General features: G+C 43.5%; 1 protein-coding gene across 1 annotated transcript in view; it reads right to left on the bottom strand.

Moving 5' to 3' along the window:
• The window catches only part of SPATA16 (spermatogenesis associated 16), a 183403-nt gene extending 160045 nt beyond the window's left edge, over positions 1-23358 (bottom strand). Inside the window, exon 1 of the mRNA XM_054983481.1 lies at positions 22759-23358. Coding sequence (XP_054839456.1) covers positions 22759-23358 — 600 coding nt within the window. The remainder of the gene's footprint in view (positions 1-22758) is intronic.
• Positions 23359-23579: the final 221 nt, after the last annotated feature.

The following is a 23579-nucleotide window of genomic DNA, read 5'->3' as shown; positions in this document are numbered from 1 at the left end:
AGGTTAGGCTGAAAGAGTATAACTGGCCCAAAATTGCCCAGTGAGTTTCCATGGCTGAGTGGGGATTCAAACCAGGGCCTCCCACATCTGGTTCTGAAACTTTATCCACTACAAGCAGTGGCTTTAATGTGGTAGCTGCTGTTGAACAGTGGCAAGCAACTGGGCCTGGGAGAGTTGTGTGGCAGGTCAGGTGGCAGTAAGTTATCCAGTAGCTGCTGCTAGGCCTGATACAGGTGACTCCTCCCTCAAAGACAAAACATCCCTGGAAAGGCCCCTTCTGCTGCCTTTTACTGTCAGAAACCAAGGCTTAAATGCTAACAATACTGCTGCCTAGCAACATCCATTTGTTTCTGAAACCTACAGGTGCTGCTTCCGTAATTTTGGAGCGTTTTAACCCCCAATGTTTTGTTTTCTTTTTAGATTTTATAGCTTTCTGCTAGCCTGGACTTTTCTGGTTTGTAGAAAGATCTGTACGGCTACAGTCTCTGGATCTAAGTATCCACAGATTTGGCCATGTTGAGAATTAGATATAGTGATACATTTATTTATGCAGCTGTGTTTTGCCCTTCCTCCAAGGAACTCAGAGCAGTTTGCATGGTTCTCTATAACTCATTTTATCTCCACAGCTACTCTGTGAAGTAGGTTTGGCTGTGAGAGAATGACTGGCCCAAGGTTCACCAAGGGTGCTTCACAGCATTCAACTGCGTCTCCCTGGTTTTACTCCAACACTTCAACCAATACACTGCACTGGCTCTCTTGTTTCCATTTATTGCTGTGTAAACATGGGCTAGAAATACAGGTCACCAATGCCTTGAGGTCATTACACTTCTTCATTAGCCTTTCAGATTTCAGTCTGGTCATGAAAATTCAATAATACTTCTACAAAACAATTTATTAGCCCATTAAAATATTCACAGTTGTTTGGAGTTGCCTCTCCATCCAAGTCCCTATTAAATCTTCCCTCAGACATGGAGTTATTAGATGGTCTCAGTAACGATGACAACAGTGAAGTGGAACATTTTTGTCTCAGAACAGGGGGTTGAGGGAGCAGCAAAAGATTCAATGGCTGCTCTCTTGCTCACTGTTTTTATCCTTCCCTGCTGGCTGCTCACTCAGCAGCTGGCCACCATTTTCCTGACTTGATTTTACCTACAAGACCCCAGAGTCAGAACAGAAGACTTGCTTCACTCTGATTTGGTTCCAGACATCATTATGAAGCCAAATCTGATGGACTATGAGGGGCCATCACCATAACGCCAAATCATCAAGCTAACCCCGAGTATAGGTTATGCTCTGTAGCCTTCATGTGGTTTCATGGCAATTCCATGTCGCCAGGAATGTTGCTTATGAAAGGGCAGCTGAAGCCAAATCAGAGGGAGAAGAATACTGACTGCCCCTTAAAGAGTTTCATGGGCAAAACAGAGCAAAACGGGCACGTAGCAGCAGCTGTGATTGCTATCTATCTTTATATTTTTATCTTGCCTTTCCTTCAAGCAGCTCAGAGCAGCTTATGAGTTTTCACCTTGCAACAAACCTGTGAAATAGAGTTAAGAGAGAGTGACTGGCCCCTGAGAATGATGGCCTACAGTCATCTGGTGGGAACTTAAATGCAGAGCTTGGAGCCTGTGAAAAATATCAGTTGATGGCAGGATTTTTATCAATAGAGTGTGACTTTCTCACCTCCTCCCTCTTTCTGCAACCCCAAATGCTGCCCGTCACACCCCTACAAATGATGCTCCTGAGGGACAGAGGACACCTAGGAACAACATGAAGGGTGAAACAGAGGTTTGCTGTAGAAGGAGCAAAAATCTTCTATGGGTTTCAAACCCAGGTCTCTCAGGTCCAACTAGACATGATGGCATCCTCATGGCCACCACAAGGATGTAGCTGCCATTTTAAAGTCATTTAAAAATGCAGTGAGGTCCCGATCCTGATCAGGCCTACAGAGTGGCAGGCTGAGGTATTCTTGTTCCTCCCCTGTACCTTATCAAGGGCTGAAACAGCTAGACCCTCCCCGTCCCCATGGCTGTTTCAGCATGTGAAAAGGTTCAGAGAAAGGGAAACAAGAGTACCACTCTGTGGGCCTGACCAGGATTGGGCCTTTGTGGCATTTTTGCATAATTTTAAAATGGTGGCAGCATCCTTGTGGCTCCAGCTCAACATTCCAAACTCTACACCACATGGATTGTGCTGCTCCCAATAAGACTGGCAAACGTAACACCTCAGTCTCAGAGCCAAAACAGATGAGATGCCTGATGCATGGAGGACACTCGTCAGTTTCCTGCAAGGTTCCACAAGAAATTTAGTGAGAACCCCTCTTCTTCCTGGCAGAGATTCTTTCTCTAGGCATCTTGTCTAGTCTGCTTGGCTTCCTCTCGCCGCCACCAGCTCCCCTCGCTCCCCTAAAAGTACTCCGCAGTCAGAGGAAACTGATGGCCAAGCTACACATGACGAATGACACTTGAACGGCAAGTGGATTGAGTGGAGGGCAAGTGAACAGGGAGAAATACACTTGCCGTTCAAGTGTCATTCGTCATGTGTAGCTTGGCCCTGAGTGTGTGGGCGGCAGAGAGAGGGAGCTGATTGCGGCGGCAACAATCAGAGGGAGCTGGCAGCAGCGATAGGCTCCTTGTCTCTCTTGCCCTTGCCAACGCGCTCCCCTTGTTCCCCTAAATACACTCAGCAGCTAAAGGGAGCCGAGTCGAGCACCAGCACAATCGGCTCCCTCTCTCTGCCACCCGCACGTTCAGCTCCCCCTGGCTGTGGAGTGCTTTTAAGGGAGCAAAGGGAGCTGGCGGCAGTGAGAGGGAGCTGAGCAGACGAGATAAGATGCCTAGAGAAAGAATCTCTGCCAAGGAGAAGAGGGATTCTCTCCCTCTTCTCCCTGGCAGGGGTTCTTTCTCACTACACTTCCCGTGGAACCTTGCGGGAAACTGACGAGTGTCCTCCATGCATCAGGCGTCTCGTCTGTTTTGGCTCTCAGTCCTTTAGGGCAGCATTTCAATTAATGCCTAGTAATCTTCCCTCCAGGGTTATTGTGACAATGATTTTGAGATAATGTATGTAAAGCATTTTGAAAAGAAGATTCTAACAGGAAGTAACAATGCTGTGTACTCACACGTACCCACACATAAAATGCATGCTTTTGTAATACTTTATAGATTAAAATATGAAGGTAAATAAAAATCAGGTAAATAATGGATCTAGTTGGAAAAAACTAGCCAGATAAGGCAAGTTTTAAGAAAGTGTTTATACTCAGAATATGTATGGCGTTGTCAAACTAAGGAGGGGATATCTTTGGGGACATTATGGAGATTTTATGACCATCCATGATGGCTTGAAAATGAACAACAGTGCAGAGTTGGCCTGTTCATTGAGCAGATGAGACATCTGTCCAGGCTATTGGACCATGCCAGTAGATCAGTTTCCAAGAATCACCACATCTGTGACAAGCATCAGTTCAAGTAAAGAATGGTGGAGGGGAAAGGGCCAGAATTTAAAGGTGGTAGCTGCACAGGAAGCATGAGGGTCAAGGAACGTGGGGGAAGATGAAACTCAAGGAATGCAAATTTGAAGGAACTGTGGAGGCACTGCCAAGGTTTAAGTGAGGGTGACCAATGCACAGGGAAATATCTACAAATGATAGTGCTTCTTTGGGTAAATTTCTTCACCTCTCAGGGCCAAAGTAGGCATGATGGCTGCTGCCAGAATTTTAAAGTAACTCTTGCCCCACCCTCCCCCCTTGCCTTTTCAAGTGCTGATTCAGCTGGGGTGATGGTGGTAGCGGCTGTTTTGGCACTTGATAAGGCACAGGACAGGGTGTGGGGAGAACACCTTAGACCACCATGCTGCGGGCCCAATCAGAATAGGGTTCTATGGGCTTTTTAAATTTATTTATTTATTTTATTTGTAGTCCGTTCTCCCTGCATGCAGGCTCAGAGTGGATTAACAACATATAAATACATATAATAAAACAATTAAAACTCTGGTAGCATGAATGACTTTTCAGTGGTGGTGACATCATTGTAGCAGCCACAAGGATGGTGTCACATCTAGTTTGGCCCTAAGAAGCAGTACAAGAAGTTTTACAAAGCATCATCTTATTAAGGTTGCCAGGTTGCAGCTGGCAACCTCTGGGAGAAATTGAAGGGCAGGACCATGTGTGATGTCTTTAGACCCTCTAGCATTTTTAAAAACTCTATGGTTTTACCATACAGTTTTTGTAAAATGCTAGAGCATCCACCATGTCACTTCCATTTTTTACTGGAAGTGACTTCAGCAGGCCAGCACTACGCAGGCATGTACTCCCCTCCATTTCTTCCCACCTCTTGGCTTCCTACATCTAGTTCATGGGGGTTCTGAGATAAGAAAATACTACTTACTTACATAAGATACACTAGATGGGATCAGGGTTTAATTTGCAGATACCATGCAACAAGAGGGTAACAACTGCACATTTATTGTTTGATGTAATATTAATCTGGAAAGGCCCTTCAGTCTTCCAGCAACAATTTCTGCACCAATCACTGAAGTCTTTATAAGAAGTGTAAATGACACCTTGTGGGGTAAGTTAGGAGTTATTAATTAATTAGTGTTTTTCTAGAGCAGCAGGAAAATATTTCTGAGCTTTAGAGAGGCTATCAAATCAGTTAAAATAACCAAATCTACAGGGACATCAATTAGGTCTAATTATAAAACATCCAATCTGTTCTATGTGTTTTTCTTTAAGGGGGAATAGTGGGTATATCCAAGTGTGTGGTTCCAAGGACTGAGAAAATGTTTGACACACTCTCTTAGACACATGCACACATCGGGGGTGGAGGTAGGGGTGCTGTTTGTGAAGCCGGATAAGTAACATGCAAAGAGCAAGGGCAGAGTGGGATTTCTGGCAGACAAATAACTACATTATTCTGCCTGCTAGGCCCAGGGTGATGTATGTAAATGAAAAGGATAGAGTCAAAATTCAGCTATAAAATGTGTATGTGTCGGGGAGGGAATAGATTGTTATATACCAATGTGACTCCATTACACAAGCAAACTAAGTTCTCCCAACTTCACATTGCTGATTTTTAAAAAATCTCCTAGAGGAATAAAAGAGAATAAGTAGCAGTTAAGGAAGAGGAGGGGAAAATCAATTCCTTGCTTTGCAGTCTAAAATATTGTGATAGTACCACAGTGATATTGCATGGGCTCACATTTTTCATTTTTTTTAAATTAAATATTCATTTGGATGGCACGTGATTAGTTGTACTATGGTAAATGTTACCGCTTTTTAAAAAAAATTCATGGCACTTTTTCCAGTGGCAGAGGTATCTTTAAGAATGCTATTGGAAAAGACCAGTAGCCTTCCTTCATTAGACATTCATAGCGCATAATGTTGTGCCGTTCTGCATTTTATAGCAGTGCAGAATGCTTCATGCAAATACTACTGTTTTACAGCAGTTTTGCAACACTGTTGTTGAATTATGCATTCTTCTTTCAGGGTGAAAGTTGTTGCTCCCTTTAAAGGACACATCAGGAACCTCTAGACCAGACTACTTCAATAGGGTTTATGTGGGACAGCCCTTGAAGACAATTTGAAAGCTTCAGCTAGTGCAGAATATGACTGCTTGGGATCAATCAACTTGCTGGTTTTAATCTTTAATGTCATGGCCTGGGACCAACATATCAGAATTGACTCTGTTCATGTGTGTCCACCTGTGTGATGATGATGATGATGATGATTTTCGATTTATATACCGCCCTTCAGGACAACTTAATACCCACTCAGAGTGGTTTACAAAGTGTGTTATTATTATCCCCACAACAAAACACTCTGTGAGGTGGGTGGGGCTGAGAGAGCTCCAGAGAGCCGTGACTAGCCCAAGGTCACCCAGCTGGCTTCAAGTGGAGGAGTGGGGAATCAAACCCAGCTCTCCAGTTTAGAGTCCTGCGCTCTTAACCACTACACCAAACTGGCTCTCAGAGAGTTGCCAACCTTGGGCTGGGGAATTTCTGGAGATTTGGTGGTGGGGGAAGGCCTGGAAAGGGTGGGATTTGGGAAGGGGAAGTACCTCAGTGGGGTATAATGCCACAGAGTCCAACTTCCAAAGCAGCCCTTTTTTCTAGGGGATTCCTGGAGATTAGTTGTAATTCTGGGAGATTTCCAACCAGTACCTGGAGGTTGGCAACCCTAGTGTTACGTGTTCTTATTAACAGGCATTATGTTACCAAATGTTACATTTAAGCTGCTCTGGCAGAGACCTGTCATATGGTACTCTGCATTGTTCACTGACACACTTTTCTGTGTATTATTAGTTATTATTAATAATTATAATATTTAAACAGAAGTTTTTCAATACACTCAGATGTATAAGTCACACCACATTCAGTGGGTTTACAAGTACATGTTTGTAATACAGGAGCCTCAGCTGACAAAATGACGCATCCACACATGAACCCGCCTTAGAGTGAAGCAGCTGATTGGTCTGTCAAGACTAGTTCTGCCTATTCTGCCTGGCCGCAGCTCCCCAAAACCTCAGGTCGAGGTCTTTTTACATCTCCTGGTAGCTGATCCTTTCAACTGGAGATGCGGGGATTAAAACTGGAGCCTTTGGGATGCAAAGTGGATGTTCAACCATGGAGCCATGGCCCCCTCCCCTATCCCTTCTCCATTAAGGGTTAAGTTTGTTGTACTCATTATTCTTCGAAATTCAAACTCACAATAGTTAGGAAGAAACGCAAACTAAGCTGGCAAATACTGTATGGCAATTATTGTGTATTACAAACAACACAATGAACAATGATTGTTGCCATAGTGCTTGCTGGCTTGGCTTAGTTTGCATTTCCTAGCTTTTGTGTAATGTCTGAGTTTTTGAAAAGTAATGGGTGGCAGTGTCTTTTTCTGTTAAGAAAATACTTTTTTGGTCAATTAACTTCCTGTACTTTTAAAACTTTCTGTGGTAGGCAGAAGTACATTTTGTTGCTAATTTCTTGTGAGGGTTGACAGCTCTCCCCTGATTCTACCACATTAAGGGTTAACCTTGCTGTACTTGATAGTCTCCAAAATTCAAGCTCACCCTCCTTAGTTTGAAGGAACAGGGCTATATCTATGTCCTGACTCTTGAGAGCGTTAAAAAATAGATTCTGGATTCATTGTATTGTATAGGCCTGATTCTGATACACTAACCAAATGAAGGGAGGGATTTGGTGTCATGCCAATTTTGCAACATCACTTCTGGGCAGATCCTAGAGCATCATGCCGAGGTCACTTCCAGGTTTACACCAGAAGTGACATTGTGGCACTGGGCACCTGGCCTCCTGCTGTGGTGGGAGGCCTCCCTGCAGCAAGCCCTGTTGCCTGCCACTGCTCTGAGCGGCAGCAGCAGCAGCAGCAGCAAAATAACAACAACAACAACAACAACAACAAAACAGCCATGTCATTGACATCACTATATCACTTCTGGGTACAACCTGGAAGCGACAAAGGATTTTACCATAGATTTTCTGGCGATTTCTAGAGTTTACCTTTGCCACATCTGGTTGTACCTGAAAGAGATGTAGTGACATCAGGGATTTGTCTCTGCCCCCAGCCCTCCTGCCGGTTGCCAGGCTCAGCCTGACAATTCTCGATGCTAAATAGTGAGGAAAAGCTCTAAAGAGACAGTATACTAGCTCATTTGGGCTTTTGTAGCCATTACATTTCTCTGAGACAGTCCCTGATTGGTCAGTTTTTCTTCTTCTTCCTCTTCCCTCAGGAAGCAAGAAAGATGACAGGCCTGCTCCATGGATTCTTATGGATCCAGGAGCCATAAGGATAGCTACCTATCCCTGCACAATAAAGTTATGTACTGGTGTGGACAGGATCGGTTTAAAGGAGGGGAGGGAGCTGTTTGCATCTGTAGGGAGGGACTTGCAGTGCTCTGTTAAACAAAGACATTACATAGACTGATCAACTACATCACTGCCAGTCTGCAACCCTCTGGACTGTCTGTTTATGAAATAGAGGCAGAAGAGGAGGAGGCAGGATGTTGCCTGCATTGGAAGGACACTTCTTCATTCACCCTAATGGAACTTCTTCCACTATCCTTTTCTGGAGTCTAAATGAAGAGGTGGCAACCCTACTGTACACCCATGGATAGAGTTGCCACGCCAAGCCCAGCAACCAGCAGGAGGATTAGGAGGTGGGGACATGCAGGGCATGTGACATCAGTGTCACAATGGACACTGACGTGCAATGTGACACTGTCAGGATTGTACCTAGAAATAATGATGAGAAGATCTAAGAATTGCTGGAAACTATGGGGTAAACTTTAAAGTTTTATTATAGTGTTTCTGGTGATTTCTAGAGATAACCACAGCCACTTCCCGGTTGTACCTGGAAGTGATATACTGGTACAGAGGCTGGCAACTTATTAAAAAAAATATTTCTCCTACAGCTGCTCAGAGTGGCAGTAGGCAACAGGGATGACTGGCATGAGATTGCCTGCCATAAGCATGCACATAGTAAGCCTATCCATGGATCTGGTTTATCTACAGATAGATAAAGTATCCTTTTAACAGAGGTTTAATGTCTGGAAAAGGGCAGCTGAAGCTTTACATGGCATGGAGGTAAATAAGATCACCTGGTGAATGACATTTTATTAAACCTCGAGCAAAAAAACCAGAACATTTTTGTCCAGGTGTTTGGTAATCCTATCTACAGAAGATTAGGAAACTCCATGCATTCAGAATCCTATTTGTGCATTGCCTAAGGCTCTGGATTGGGCATACACATCTTATTGTTTAGAATAAAAGACATTCCTTTAAAGAGTTAAGCTAAAATGAAGACTATAATAAAAACCAGAGTGACACTTATGTTTATTTCACAATCACATCAGCAGAGCCCATAATGACCATCTGTGGGTTATGGAATTAATCCAGCTCATGAAAAGAGATCTCTATGGCCCTCTGGTGAATTAATCACACTTTATTTGAGATCTTCATTTCACATCCCAGAGACAAACACCATATTCGGCATGGTGCACGTGGCAATACTGTTGGAGCTCTTTCTAGGCTTTAACGTAACATACCAGCCATTAACATACTTCATTTGTTTGTTTAATGACCTGGAGGAGATTATTTTCAGGACAACAGAGTGTAAAATTTAATTCTGGAAGAGATTTATGGCACAAGGAAACCTTTCTAGAATTTGTATACCATCTTTATCAGTATAATTAATTGGCTGTCAAGAGATCCTTTGCCCCCAACATCTTGCTAACCATTCCCAGCACTACAGCTAAACCAAATAAGGCCTGTTTATTTCAATCGGACAGAATTCTTTGAGCAGCTTTGGATGCACACTTTCTGTGGCAAACAGGAAGTGCAAGTGCCTAATGCTTCCTGTTTTCGCCTTCTTTCGGAACATTCTAAATGCGGCTTCTTGTGCATCATCCCTGTGACCAAGACAAGAGCAACCCCCCATTTTGTACTAGACATGGGCATGAACGGAAAAAAAAAACCTGAACATGCTGTTCGTTGTTCGTTGCTATCCACGAACAATGAACAATGAACTGTAATGAACACGACCCTGTTCACAAACATGTTCATTGTTTGTTGTTTGTGGCCCCTTAAAGATCCCTTTAAACTATCAGCTGGCAGGTGGCAGGGGGAATTCCCCCCTGCCGCCTGTCAGCTGATAGTTTAAAGGACCCTTTCCTGCCACGTACAAGGGGCAGGGCCCTTTAAACTCCGCCCAAACTGACCTTCCCAATATCCAATACCCATCAAATTTGCAGGGGACATAGTCCTCACGGTCCTCCGAAGACCCCCCAAGTTTCAGAGAGATTGCATCCTGGGAAAAGCATGATCCATGGGTCCTTCCCTTTGTTGTTATTTTCTCTTCACAGTTGCAAAAACGGGACTCTCTGGTAGAAGCTACTTTGAGGGGTTACAAACTGACCTTCCCAATATCCAATACCCACCAAATTTGCAGGGGACATAGTCCTCACTGTCCTCCAAAGACCCCCCCCCCCGCCAAGTTTCAGAGAGATTGCACCTTGAGAAAGGCATGATGCATGGATCTCCCCCTTTGTTGTCATTTTCTCTTCACAGTGGCAAAAACAGGACTCTCTGCTGGAAGTACTTTGAAGGGCTAAAGCCAGAAGGGAAACCAGAAGGAGTTCAGACAGAGTTCACTCCCTGCCGTTGCCAGGGGAATTGATTGAAAGGCCCCAGACTGTCTGGCTTGATGAATGGCTGACGAAGGCAATGAACAAATCTTGCAGCGACCACTTGTACATTTAGAATGGAGCCTCACAAACGGCTTGTTCGTGAACAGACAAATGGGCTGTTCGTGTTTTTTTCTGTTCGTAATGCTGTTCGTGCCCATGTCTATTTTGTACACTAATGAAAAAGTGCATAGCATTGGTGCCAGAAGTGTCACTGTGAGAAATAACCATGCCATAAGCACTGTCCATGTTATCTCTCTATTAGGCATATTATGAACAGTAATGGGAGAATTTTTTTTAAGAACAACGATGTCAACTCAATGGTAAAACCACAGAGTTTCCAGTCATAGATCCAGAGCTTGCATCTGACGAAGAGAAGTGTGATTCTCGAAAGCTTATGCTACAGTAAAGTTGGTTAGTCTTAAAAGTGCTACTGAACTCTTTTCTATTTTAGAGTTTCAGTGATTCCTAGAGCAACCCTATGTCACATATTCGTTTTACCCAGAAGTGACATACAGTGAAACCCTAAGCAGAGTTACTCCAGTCTAAGCCAATTGAAATCAATGGGCTTAACCTGGAATTACTCTGCTTAAGATTTCACTGATAGCATTGTATCCGATAGCATTGTATCCATCACCTGGTGATATCACTCACTCCCCACCATTTTCCTGTGCTTAACCCTCCTGCTGGTTGCCAAGTGGCAACCATACCACCCAGTATTTTTCAACCAGACCAAAGGATTATAGTGCAGGCCAACCAAATTCCACCTAAAAAGGATTTCGTCAAAATTTAGAGTTCTGTAAATAAGTAACTGACTTCTGAAAATAGTTGGGACTTAGAGAAATCTGCAGTGCTCATGGGATCGGCTGTGCTTTATCTAGAAATTGCTCTATATTTTTATTGCCATCACCAAGGCAACAGACATTACATAAACTTGCTCTATCATGCCTGGGAACTACTGATTGTTTATGCAGTTCTACGAATACATAACCCATGATATAATACAAATGGGAGTGAAATATGTTGCCGTAATATATCAGGGGCCTGTAAATCAAGTGACAAACTTCTAATAAAGTACAAATGGGCACTGGTGCCTCAGAAAATCAAGAGGGCAGGCAGATTGCTCATAAATATTTGTTCTTCTGGCTAACCTGCAAGCATGTTTTAACAATGGCTGAATCCACACTTAGCGGCACAGCGCTAAGCAGGCAGAGTGAGAGCATCTTTCTGGTGCGTTTTATGACACCATCACGCCACGAGAGTGGCATCATGGTGCGATGACATCATAAAACGTGCCAGAAAGATGCTCTCACTCCGCCCGCTTAGCGCTGTCCAAGTAAGTGTTGGTTTCAGCCAATTTCTTTACCACCATAACATTAAAATTAGAGTCCTATATTGTATGAGGTCTAGTGCTAATGTCACATGTGCCCTAACATAGACCATAAGCCACACATAGTAGTTAGTTGACTATGGGCTCAATTGAACTTCCAGGTTTTGCTGCCTAACAGAGAGTACCAAAAAAAAAAGGGGGGGGTTGTTGTTAAGCATTGACCAGCCACAATATGTGAATAATGGCTTGGCGAATCACAAGTTGCGAGAACATGAGTTATTTTCACATATATTCATCACCTGGCGATATCTTCAATCATTTCTGTTCCCATGACAACATATCCCAAGAAAATACTCTGAAGCCTGAATGCATGTGTGTGACGCTACCTTCTACTGAGTCAGACCATTGGTCTATCTAATTCAGAATTGTCTGCTTGACTGGCAGCAGCACTACACTTTTAAGTAGAGATTCTTCACATCACCAATTATGTGGTCCTTTTAACTGGAGATGCCGAGGTCTGTGCCTGAGACCTTCTGCATGTAAAGCTGATGTTTTCACTGGGTCATGTGGCTCAGGGGCTGTGGTTTACTGGTACAGAGACATACACATACATACCACAGTTATATAATACCAAAGGGAATGAAATATGTGGGCATTAAATAAAAGAAAGGCAATGCAATGGACAAAGGACAAACTCTGGCAGAAGCTTTGTGGCTTATCTGGGTAGAAGGCACTACGACAGGGAGCAAACCTAAGCTGGAATGTAGGCTCCTATGCGGAAAAGCTATGATTTTAACACAGAATTCTGGTTCATCCTAAAACAGCAATCCTTTAGCAGTACGCATGAAATGTAGTCAATGTTTCCTGCATAAGGACTGCAGTAGCCTGCCAGCTAACACCTCTCTTGGGGTTAGGTGCTGAGGAATATTCCCTCTTGGGATAAATTACATTAACTAATTACATTTTGGACCTCAGACAAAAAACGTGGTTAGATAAGCATGAGTGCATGAGAGCACACACACACAAGAGTAGGCCAATTTACAGCCTCCAGGGAGCACTCTATTACTCAGGATGACAAAATATACATTTTCAGCGGTTTCAAACAACAGACATTCTACGGTAATGAGAATTAGCTGCAAGCAGCTGGGCAAATCAAAGGTGCACCTTTTGAGAGCAGGTTTCTTAAAGTGAGACACCTGAACACTCAGGGTGGGATGAGAGGCATATAAAACCAAAGAGGATGAGTGTGCATGGAAAATACTGGCTTTCCTGCAGTAAACACCAGCTTGGTACAAAGGATAGGAGTGTTTGGTGAAAACTAAGATGTCCAGGTCACTGTCTGAATTTTTGAGGTGGGAGTCATTTAGAGTTGTCGGCTGCATGCCTGGAACCCCCAGGACCCTTTGGAGGCAGGGCACAGGAAAAAAGATTGTGCAGCATAGCGACGTCACTTCCAGGTGAAGATCCAAACATGACATCAACATGTTCAACAATGCTATAGGAATGATACCTATCTCTGTGGTAAATATTATATGGATTGGGAGGAATTTGAAGATGTTTTGCCAGGCATTTGGTTGAGGCCAGTCTTAGTTGTTTTAGAAATGCCTCCCAACCAGTCTCCTGTAAGGGGGGAGGTATATAACATCTTCCCCCCTATATGCAAAGTCACAGTATTGAGAGTGTGATGCCATAGGGTCTACCTTCCAAACCTGCCATTTCTACCAAGTCTCTGTAGCCTAGAGATCAGTTGTAATTCTAGGAAAACTCCAGGCCCTACTTGGAGGTTGCCCAAGTCCTCCTACAGCCAAAACAGAGATGGCTTCAGGAAGGAGAGAAGTGCACACAGCACCCTCTCTTCCCAGTTGAATTCACTGCTCTTGCTATAATTGCACAAATTGAGGTTGGTTTGAAAAGTATTAAGGCTTTTTAAAAAAAACTGTAGATGCATTGCAAACACATTTTACTTTTTTCCTTACCTGTCTTGCACTTTAATGGATCGTGAGTGAGTAACTTGGATCGATATACCTTAAAGAACATGTAAGACCAGCTAATTTACCCTTATCCTGCTGCCCCAGGGCTATCACAGGTCTCTCTGCAGCTATTAGTCCCTGTGGCTTCCGGCACCTAAGTCCTGATCTTTGTGTTGCTTTTCAATACAGCAACCTTTAAGAAACGTGGGGTCAGTGGGCGGCAGAGGAGAGCAAGATTACATTCAACAGGTCTGAATTAGGCCCTCGGCTGCTTTTTGAGGCAGAGGCCCCAATGCTGCGGTGCATTATTTACAATTTATGGAAACATTTTGTGGGCTGCTGTATGAAAAAGAATCTGGTCATGCAGCTGTAAATGCCTAGTCCCTGGCAGCCTGGGATGCGCTTTAAAAAGTGCTAGAAAAACACAAGGGCTTTTCAAATGTCGCCTCCCTGTGGGATTAATTGTCAAACGTTGAAAATGTAGGCTAGATGTCAGAAGTGGCTTGTTCACATCCTACACACTTCAGCTGGCAGTCACTTAAACATGATGCAGTATTTACCATCTAGCAAAACCTGAGTGTTTGAATGCTGCAAAGGTCAGTGGGTTTTTTTTTATCCAGTAAGGCCAGAATCAGACAGAATGAGGGACAGGCAGCAGCAGCCCAAGGCAAGAATCTCATCTCGCTTCCTCCATAACATTCAAAGAAAGAAAATGTGTGAGGGGATGACATTACTCACCCTGCTTCAGGGATCACCCCTGCAAGGAAATGAGGGAATCTGGAGTATGAGGATGTCCCATATTTTGTCTCTCTACCTGTTACTGGAGTAAAAAAGGTAAAGGTAGTCCCCTGTGCAAACCCCAAGTCATTGCTGACCCATGGGGGAGGAGGGCGTCGCATCACGACGTTTTCTTGGCAGACTTTTTGTTACGGAGTGGTTTGCCATTGCCTTCTCCAGTCATCTACACTTTACCCCCAGGAAACTGGGTACTCATTCTACCCACCTTGGAAGGATGGAAGGCTGAGTCAACCTTGAGCCGGCTACCTAAACCCGGCTTCTACCAGGATTGAACTCAGGTTGTGATGTGAGCAGAGCTTGGGCTACAGTACTGCAGCTTTCCACTCTGTGCCACGGGGCTCTGGAGTAAAGAGGCAGAAGAAATACTTATTTATTTTTAAATTTATATACCCTGCATTTAAAGCAGGTTACAATTCAAAATGAATTGCCTACAATACAATACGGAAAAGGGACTGGAAATAAAGAGTAAAAGAAGAATGCTCAGGCACCAACAATTAGGTAACTCATGTCATGGTAGTGATCCAATGGAACAGTTGTGGCAGGAGACAGTTTAGAAAGCTTAGAAGAATAGCCAAATGGTAGCTGGTCCTACAAAGGCCGTTGGGGGGTGATTCTCTCCCTCATGTTTCCCTCTGATGCAGCCAGGACGGATATGAGGTAGATGATATGGGTAACATGACTTTTAGGAAATCCTGGGCATTTCTATGTACCACAGAAATATTCCTTCTTTGAACCCAAACAACCCACTTCTAGAGAAAAGTTTCATTTATCTCACAGCCATTGGTAGACCTATCCTCCGTGAGCCTGTCTTAACACTCTCTAATAGACATCTACCTAACCAGTTCATGTGAACATAATGCCTATTGTTGAAAATACCTTCTACTAACTGAGTAAACAACTACTCCTCTACTTCCAAATAGGGTGTAAATCACCAATGTGAGAGGATCACCCTGTAATAATTCTTGAAGCCCTTGCTTCAACCTGTACCACAATGGCCCTTTGTTGGTGCGTCCTTTGGCTCCGGAGTGCTGCAACTTTTACAAGCCGGTTGCAGATGATTAAATGAGCTCACTGCATCACTCAGGCTGAATCTGGACATGAACAAACAGTTTATCATAGCATGTTCCCAGCAGCGGTAATCCAATTTCTGTTATTTTTCATTGTTTTAAATATGCATATATATATATAGGAGATGGAAAGGGAGAGAGCTGCCATACATCAATCTGATAAAGATGTTTAAATAATGGGTACTTTTTTTTTTTTTAGTGATTATGTCAGTTTTATAGCAGCGTTATGGAAACATGACAGGGAAGCTAAAATCTGATTATGCCTAAATCCTGGACCATTATGTGATTATTATGAGCCACAGCACTGTAGGAGTTACATCGTTATGATAGAAGGGATTTCCAGTATAATTAGATCAGATTGGCAGCACCAAACAAATCAGGGCATAACATTACAGTGGCTTTCCTGTAAATGCCAGTAGCCCTGACTTCCAGTCAAGACACACCTGATAGGTATAAATTTTTGACTCCTCTTGAGGTCCTTTGAGAAGACTCTGCCATCTCTCTCTCTCTCTGTCATAATGAGCTGGGGGAGTCTTAAGCTTCGTTGGCTGCTGCAGGTAATGCTCTAAGCTCAATTTAATGCACTGGTTTTGATTTTGAAAACCCGGCACAGGCCATTTTCACACTGCTTACCAGCCACAGAACATCGCTCCGAGCTCCCGGAACGACAGCGTCTTCCTCGTGCAATTTTGTGCAAGAACAGCAGTTCGCGTGCAAAATCACGCCAGGAAGACGCTGTAGTTCCGGGAGCTCGGCGCGATGTTCCGTGTCCAGTAAGCAGTGTGAAGACAGCCACAGACTAGAAAGGAACTGGTTATCTCAGGAGGCACTTGTCTTTTATTTTATTATTTTTATTTTATTTAAAACATTTATTAGCTGCCTTTCTACCTTGCAGGAACTCAAGGTGGCTTAAGATATAAATAAAAACTATCAAAAAATGAATAGAACTCTCTCTTCACATGACAAGATCCTCAAAAAGGACCTTGCATGGCATGCCAGAAAGGTGAATATTGTGGCTGGAAGGAACCAGTCCTTCACATGATTGAATACTAATCCTAAAGTTCTAGAATAATCTAGTGGACAAACAGGGCAATCCCAAGAAAAGTTACTCGAGTCTAAGCCCATTGAAATCAGTTGGCTTAGACTGGAGTAACTCATGTTTAAGATTGTACTGAAAGACAGTTGTAGATATTTTTGGCCCTTTAGGCACAGAATATCAGTGGGCCCACGTTACAGGAGTCTCCCTTCCCCCATTTTGTGGTTGACTTACTGGTGTTCCCAATTTGTTTTTCTTTTACGCCATCTATAAACCATTTCTCTGCCATTTTTATACTGTGGATTCAAAAATAACATTTAAAAACGGTGTAAATTGACTGAGGAAAGAATCAACTCAAGGATACAGAAAATTGCATGAAAATAAAGGCTTACGTTAGGAACTTGGGAGTGCTCACATGAACCCATCCTTGCTGTCTGAAAAGTTGCCAAGAGCACTTTCTATCAGCTGCATCTGGTTCACCAGCTCTTCACTTTCTTATACTCAGATGACCTGCCCATGCAAATCTATGTTTCTATAACCTCAGGATTAGACTGCTGTAACATGTTGTACATGGGGCTGCCCTTGAAGACAACCCAGAAACTGTAATTACTTCCAAAAGCAGTAGCCGATAATGATTAGAGGTTAGTTTATGAGAAAATATCATGCCTACTTTAAGCCAGCTGCATTGACTGTCAGATTGGTTTCAAGTTCAGCTCAGGGGCTGGTTATGAACTTTAAAACCCTCTGTGGCCTAAGACACAAATATAATAATAATATGTTTATTGCTTTTCCGGCCGAAGCCATAAGCCATACAAACACCAACAAAATATGAACTGTACACTTGAACATACCCAATTCACATAGACATAACTCGTCATTATCACTTTAAACTATCTAAACTCATGAAAATCTTGTTTCTTTATCACCGTGGCTAAAAAGGAAGCCACTATGGCAGAGGTTTGATTGTCAGGAAAGTTATCAGACAATAACACTGAGATTGCCCAAGGAAGGAAGGGAAGCTTTTCTTTTAACATAATAGGAATAATAAATCTCTCTCTTTCCTTACTCCACTTAGGGCAAAAAACTATTATATGATCCAAGGTCTCTAACTTTCCTTGTCCACAGTCACAAACTCGTTCAGAATAAGGGAGTCCAGAGAAACGACCAGAAAGCACTTTAGAGGGGAAGGAGTTAAGTCTAGCCAATGTGAAGGCTCTGCGTTGAGCTGGAATCTTTAAAGAATAGCAATAAGATGGAATAGCCTCTGGGGGTGAAAGTCCCAGGGATAAGCCCGAACATGTACGTCTGGCAAGACACAAATATCTGTGGGACCGTCTCTCCCCATATGCCCCCCTGCAACAATTATGGTCCTCTAATGTCACCTCCTGCTCCCCCCCCGCGCCCCAATTAGGGTTGCCTGCCCATCATCCAACAGAGCCTGTTTCTTTTCAACAGCGGCCCTCATCTTGTGGAAAAGATGATCTGAAGAGGTGAGGAGGATACCATCCTTAAAAGATTTTAAGTGGCACTGTAAAGTTTTTTTTTATTGGCTAGGACTTTTATGGGATTTAAACTGCAGGAGTTGAAGAGGGTAACGGGGTTTTACTATATTATGTATGTCTTAAACTTGGCATTGTAAGCTACTTTGAGCCACAGGAGAATAGCAGGGTATAATTATTTTAATTATTTTTTAAAAATCCCTAGATATAAATGTCATGATGATGACTGATGAATGAGGAGGAAAACAAAGGAGGAAGTGGAGGTAGTGGTGCTTCTTCTCATAGTTCTGGATTTGGAGACTTTGAACGTGTTCTGAATTCTAATTATGCTGCATAGAAGTATTGACAAGCCCTCCTGCCCCAAACAGTGACTCTTGTTCCTCGTATCCATTCCATGCATCGAGATTGCGCATGTATGACCAGATTTCCGATTTCAAAGCAAAAACAAAACCAAAAAAAGCACCTTCTTTAACTGAATGCTTGTGCACTTTCTGGTTTCCCACTACAGTCTTTAAACCAATCAAGCAGAAAGCTTCCATTGAGGATGTGTGACTATTGTCCATACAAGTGATATTCATTTTGCACAAGGGTCACATTAATGCCGGAGACTGAGAGTTCATGTAGTCTTTAAAAGGAAAAATGAGATAGCAAGTTCCTTGGTGGCAGGACCTATATATACAAAATGCTACCCTAGCTCTTCTCCCTACCAGCAACACCCTGCAATTTCAAGTACAATCTCATTTTTAAAAACATTCCCCCTTCTTTGCATGCTATCCTGTAACGTTTTACTTATTAAACAACCCGGTGATGATTTGCCCTGTTTTTATAACCTCGTTAAATAGGGTTGCCAGGTTCCTATACCGTACCGGTGGGTGAGAGGAGGGACCTGACACTTACCTTGTATCCTGACTCTGAGCATGCTTCATGTGTGTGTGAAGTGCATGCTCCTACACTTGTGTGATGATGTCACTTCCAGGAAGTGATGCCATCACACCAGCCACAGGGGAAATCTTGCACTGTTTGGGGCCAAAATTGGTCCCAGTGAAGAGCAGGACCTTGCTTGCAGCCAGTGTGACGATGTCACTTCAGGAAGGTGCCTGCCAGTGGCTGGCAATCTCTGCGGGTGGCCTCCCACTGGTCACTAGCAACCAGTGGGCAAGAAAGTAAACTGCACTGGCAAACAAACCTTTTTCAAACCTTTATCTTTGGACCTTTAATCCAGACCCTCCTTACTTTGCCTTAAACGTGTACCTCAGGAGGACCCTGATTCTAATAAACACTCATTTTATTTCCACTCACACAGAGATTAGGTGTTCTCTATTTAATCATGCCTTTACCTCAGGAACACCTTCTCTTTTGTGTTTGTGTGACTAATTTATTGCTGCCTTCCTGACTCCCTCAAAAGGTTCTTGCTGCCACCAAAGGTTTTTGTCTTAGACCTCCTCAGTTTAACTGGTAATATAGGAAAGCTTGTTATAGATGGTAGTTTAATAGAATGGTCAGCATGTGAGGGTGGTTGTGAGGTCAAAATTTTCCTTAAACAAAAGTAGAATTTATCTGTAAGTACGTAAGTGCGATGGTTCCATAGTTTAGATAAGTCTGTTGGTTTCAAAATAGTTCTTGAGCTTGGTAGTTTCACAAATAAGTCTCTTCTTAAATATATATTCACAGACTCAGTCACGCAGAGTAATAATTTCCACTAACAGAATAAACTCTATACACATCTGCACAGACATAGACCCACTCAGGCCTTTCCATATGGTTTGCCTGAGTTAGATTAATCTCTCCCTCTTTCTCTCTCTCAGATATACAGACTGCTCCAGGTGCACACACAATTTGCTTGACTCATCAGAGCCAAGCTACAAGTGACGCCTGACACAGGTTGGACACTTGTCAGCGTCCCTCAAGTTTTGATGGGAAATGTAGGCATCCTGGTCTTGCAGCAGGCATCCACACAGCTTGCCTGATTTAGCCAGAATTCTTTCTCTGACACACACACACACTCTATCAGGAACATACAGTTTCATTGAAATTGGTAGAATAAATACTTTCTCTAAGAAACACACACAGATAGATTCAGGGTCTACACAGTTTAGCTGACTCAACTTGAATAACCTCTCTCTAAGATATACAAAGGGTGACTGAAAATTTCTTCCCTCAGCTCTTGGCCTAAAAACTACCCTTAATTTCACCCCCGGGTACAGATACTGTCCAGTCACAACATACTCCATTCACCCAGCCAACCTCCCTCCTTTCCCCAGAGGCCTACCTTTAAACTCACAGCAACAACTTTAAAAATCCCACATTAGCAAGCTGAAATAAAATCCAAATGAAATACCTTACATGCAAAACATTACATATGCTTGCCCCATTTCTGGCACCAGAGAACATATTGTTAGCAGTCAGACTCCGTCCTTAACCCGAAAGGGCAGTTTATGGATATGGAATATCACAGACCCCTTCCTCAATGTGCCATAAGCGCAAGATTCTGCCTGGCAAGGCAGTACAGATGCCAACCCCAGCTGGAGTTGGAAAAGCACCAGAAGGTGTGTCAGGCTGATTAGCTGCCCCTCCACACCCCGGAGGAGCACTTAAATAAAATAAAGAGGTCTTCCAAGAGTTCCTATCTGGCAATTGCAAGTCATCAAGCACTTTTTACAGCTATAGTCCACTTTAGGAAGCCTCTCCCAACTCCATTGTTCACCTCTAGAGTGGACATTCCAGCTACTCCCTTTCACTGCTTCTCCTTGTAGGCAAATTCCCCCAACTCACAAGGAGACCCCTCATTTATGGTAACAGAATTGTCTTTCATTTAATGGAACAAACAGGCTCTTCTTCATGATGCAAGATTCTCTGACTCTGTTTATATAGTTATCAGCCAATGAAGCAAGATTGAGGTAATGCCATGGTGTCATATCAGATAAACAAGTGGATGAAGGTAAAGCATAGATGAGGACCTACAGTATGAGACCCAGGGTCTATCAGAGATTACCCCAAGCAGCTTATCCAACAACAATAAGGAAATGCTACCCCTGTTACATCATGTGTGTTGGGGGTGCCAACCTCCACGTAGGACATCCTGGAATGATAGCAGATCTCCAGACCACAGAGAACCATTCCCCTGGAAAAAAATGGCTACTTTTGGAAAGTGGACTTTATGGCATTGTTCTGAGCAGCTCCCTTCCCACCTTAACCTTTGCCCTCTCCAGGCCCCACCCCATAATCTCCAAGAATTTCCCAACCTGAAGTTGGAAACCCTAATATGCATCTTCTTTCTAGTAGTATTTGCCGGGTATCCATGCTTAAACTTAACGTTTTAACTTATGAAGAAGCTGTGGGTGACTCAGTTTCATAGAATCATAGAATCTCAGGGTTGGAAGGGACCTCTAGGGTCATCTAGTACAACCCCCTGCAAGAAATTCCCAAATTACGCCCCCCCCCCAGTGACCCTTACTCCATGCCCAGATGATGGCAAAACTCCATCAGGATCCCTAGCCAAACTGGCCTGCGGAAAATTGCTACCTGACCCCAAGGTTGTGATTAGCCTTACCCTAGGCATGTAAGAAGAAGCCATGAGAACTAAGCACTGATGTAACCCTTCCTGCCCTCCCCCTCATGATCTGCCCAGGTTCACAGAATCAGCATTGCTGTCAGATGGTCATCTAGCCTCTGCTTAAAAACCTCCAAGGAAGGAGAGCCCACCACCTCCCGAGGAAGCCTGTTCCACTGAGGTACCACTCAGCGGATGATCGGTATCATTAAAAACAACATGGATGAAAAGGGTTAGCCCGTCTCCCCCATGTGGGTTCAATCTGAATTTCAGCTTCCTCCCCAGCTGTTTTTAAAAGTTAAACCACATTTCAGGTGATCCAATCATAGTTCCCTAACCTAAAGAGTAGCATGGCCCTGAGGGAAAATGTAACATTTTTCTTCTGAGCTGTGGTTCATATCATAAACTATTTGAACAATGCCTTAAAGTGCCATAATTTAAAGCCATTAAAGGTCTAAACCGAGTGATGCTAAGAAATCCATGTTCAGATCTTCCTCCCAGTGTTTTAGAAAATACTGTTATCAGGTGGCTAGGAGACCTGATTTAGAATGAGGTTATGTGGCTAGGGAAAGTATGTTTAACACTCTTTCCTATACCGTTTTCCCCAGGGCTTTTTTTCTAGGAAAAGAGGTGGTGGAACTCAGTGGTGGAACTCAAGACTGCACAATGACGTCACTTTGGGTCAGCTGGAACAAGGGGGGAATTTTTTAAAGTTTAAATTGCCCTCAGTGAAAATAGTCACATAGCCGGTGGCCCCGCCCGCTGATCTCCAGACAGAGGGGAGTTTAGATTGCCCTCTGCGCCACTCGGTGGTGTGGAGGGCAATCTAAACTCCCCTCTGTCTGGAGATCAGGGGGCGGGGCCACCCGCCTTGTGACCATTTTTAAGAGGTGCCGGAACTCCGTTCCACCACGTTCCCGCTGAAAAAAGCCATGGTTTTCCCAATCAAAATCATTCTCCCCACAGCTGCATAACTACTTATAAAAAGATGGAAAAGATAGGACAAAGACAGGCTGTCCATCTTTTTTCCTATTAGGACTAAATGTGGGTGGAGATATTTTTGATTGGAAAACTGAAGAAGATGGAAAAGTTGAACAGCCCCTCCTCTCCACATACTCCCAATCTAAACTGAGACCTTGCACGTAAGCCAATCACGGCTCTCCCAGTATCTCATTGTTAGGATTTCAGTAAAACCACCCAGAGGCACCAGAGTCTGTAACCACCAAGAAATGTTGTGCTGCTTTCTTGTCACAGCCACTCAAGCTTTTCAGCTTCCCCCATTACTGAACCTAATATTTCTTTTGTTAAGTCTCCTACTTACCTCTAGTGCTGTTCTGAACTGTCCTGCCGCCATGGCATACTTCTTTTGCCGGTAGCAAGTGCTGGCATCCTTTAAGGCCACTTGAAGCCACTTGTCCATTTGGGGCAGGATATTCATGTCAGACAGCCTCAGAGAATCGACACTTGACACTTCGAGACATTTTGGTTGTGTGCTGGTAGGTGCTTGAGACTCCAAAAACTCATAGCTGACATCCCCTTCATCAGCGTAGACCAACTTCATTTCCACTTCCATGAGGCTTTTTAGAGGAATGTGGGATAGCAGCATTGTGACAGGCTGGTTTTCTGGCTCCACCAGGCGCGCTTCTTTTCTCGGAGCTGGCTTTTCTTCACTTTCTGACTTTCGTTTAAGGCCCAGCCTGTCTAAATCATTGCTTTGCTTTTCCTTCACATTCTTTCCTGCTTTAAGTTTCTCCATTACGTTTTCCACAGCTGCTCCCTCAGAGGGGCTTTTAACATCTTGCAAAGCTTCAGGAATATCATTCTGTCGGCGTGCCAATAAACTCAACTCCTCAGCAGCCATCTCCTTTAGGCACTCTTCGTTCGTGATGTTCTCAAAACTTGTGTTGTTTGCCGAACCCATGACTCAAACAAGCTAAGCTCAAATTTCCTAGGAGAAAAAGTTGGGAAAGTTTATAATGCTGGTGTTTTTGTGTTTGTGTATGTGAGAGTGAGACAGAGAGAGAGAAAGAAGGAGGGGGAGAGAGAAATAATGCAAAGCAAATATTTTATTCCATTTGCTCCCTTTGAAGTCAACAATCATCCATAGTTAGCAAAGTGTGGGGTACTTTTTAAAACGAGACT

This window comes from Eublepharis macularius, chromosome 6 (assembly GCF_028583425.1).
Source record: "Eublepharis macularius isolate TG4126 chromosome 6, MPM_Emac_v1.0, whole genome shotgun sequence".
Lineage (NCBI taxonomy): Eukaryota > Metazoa > Chordata > Lepidosauria > Squamata > Eublepharidae > Eublepharis > Eublepharis macularius.
The sequence above is the reverse complement of the archived record's forward strand: the minus strand, read 5'-3'. Positions and strand labels throughout refer to the sequence as shown.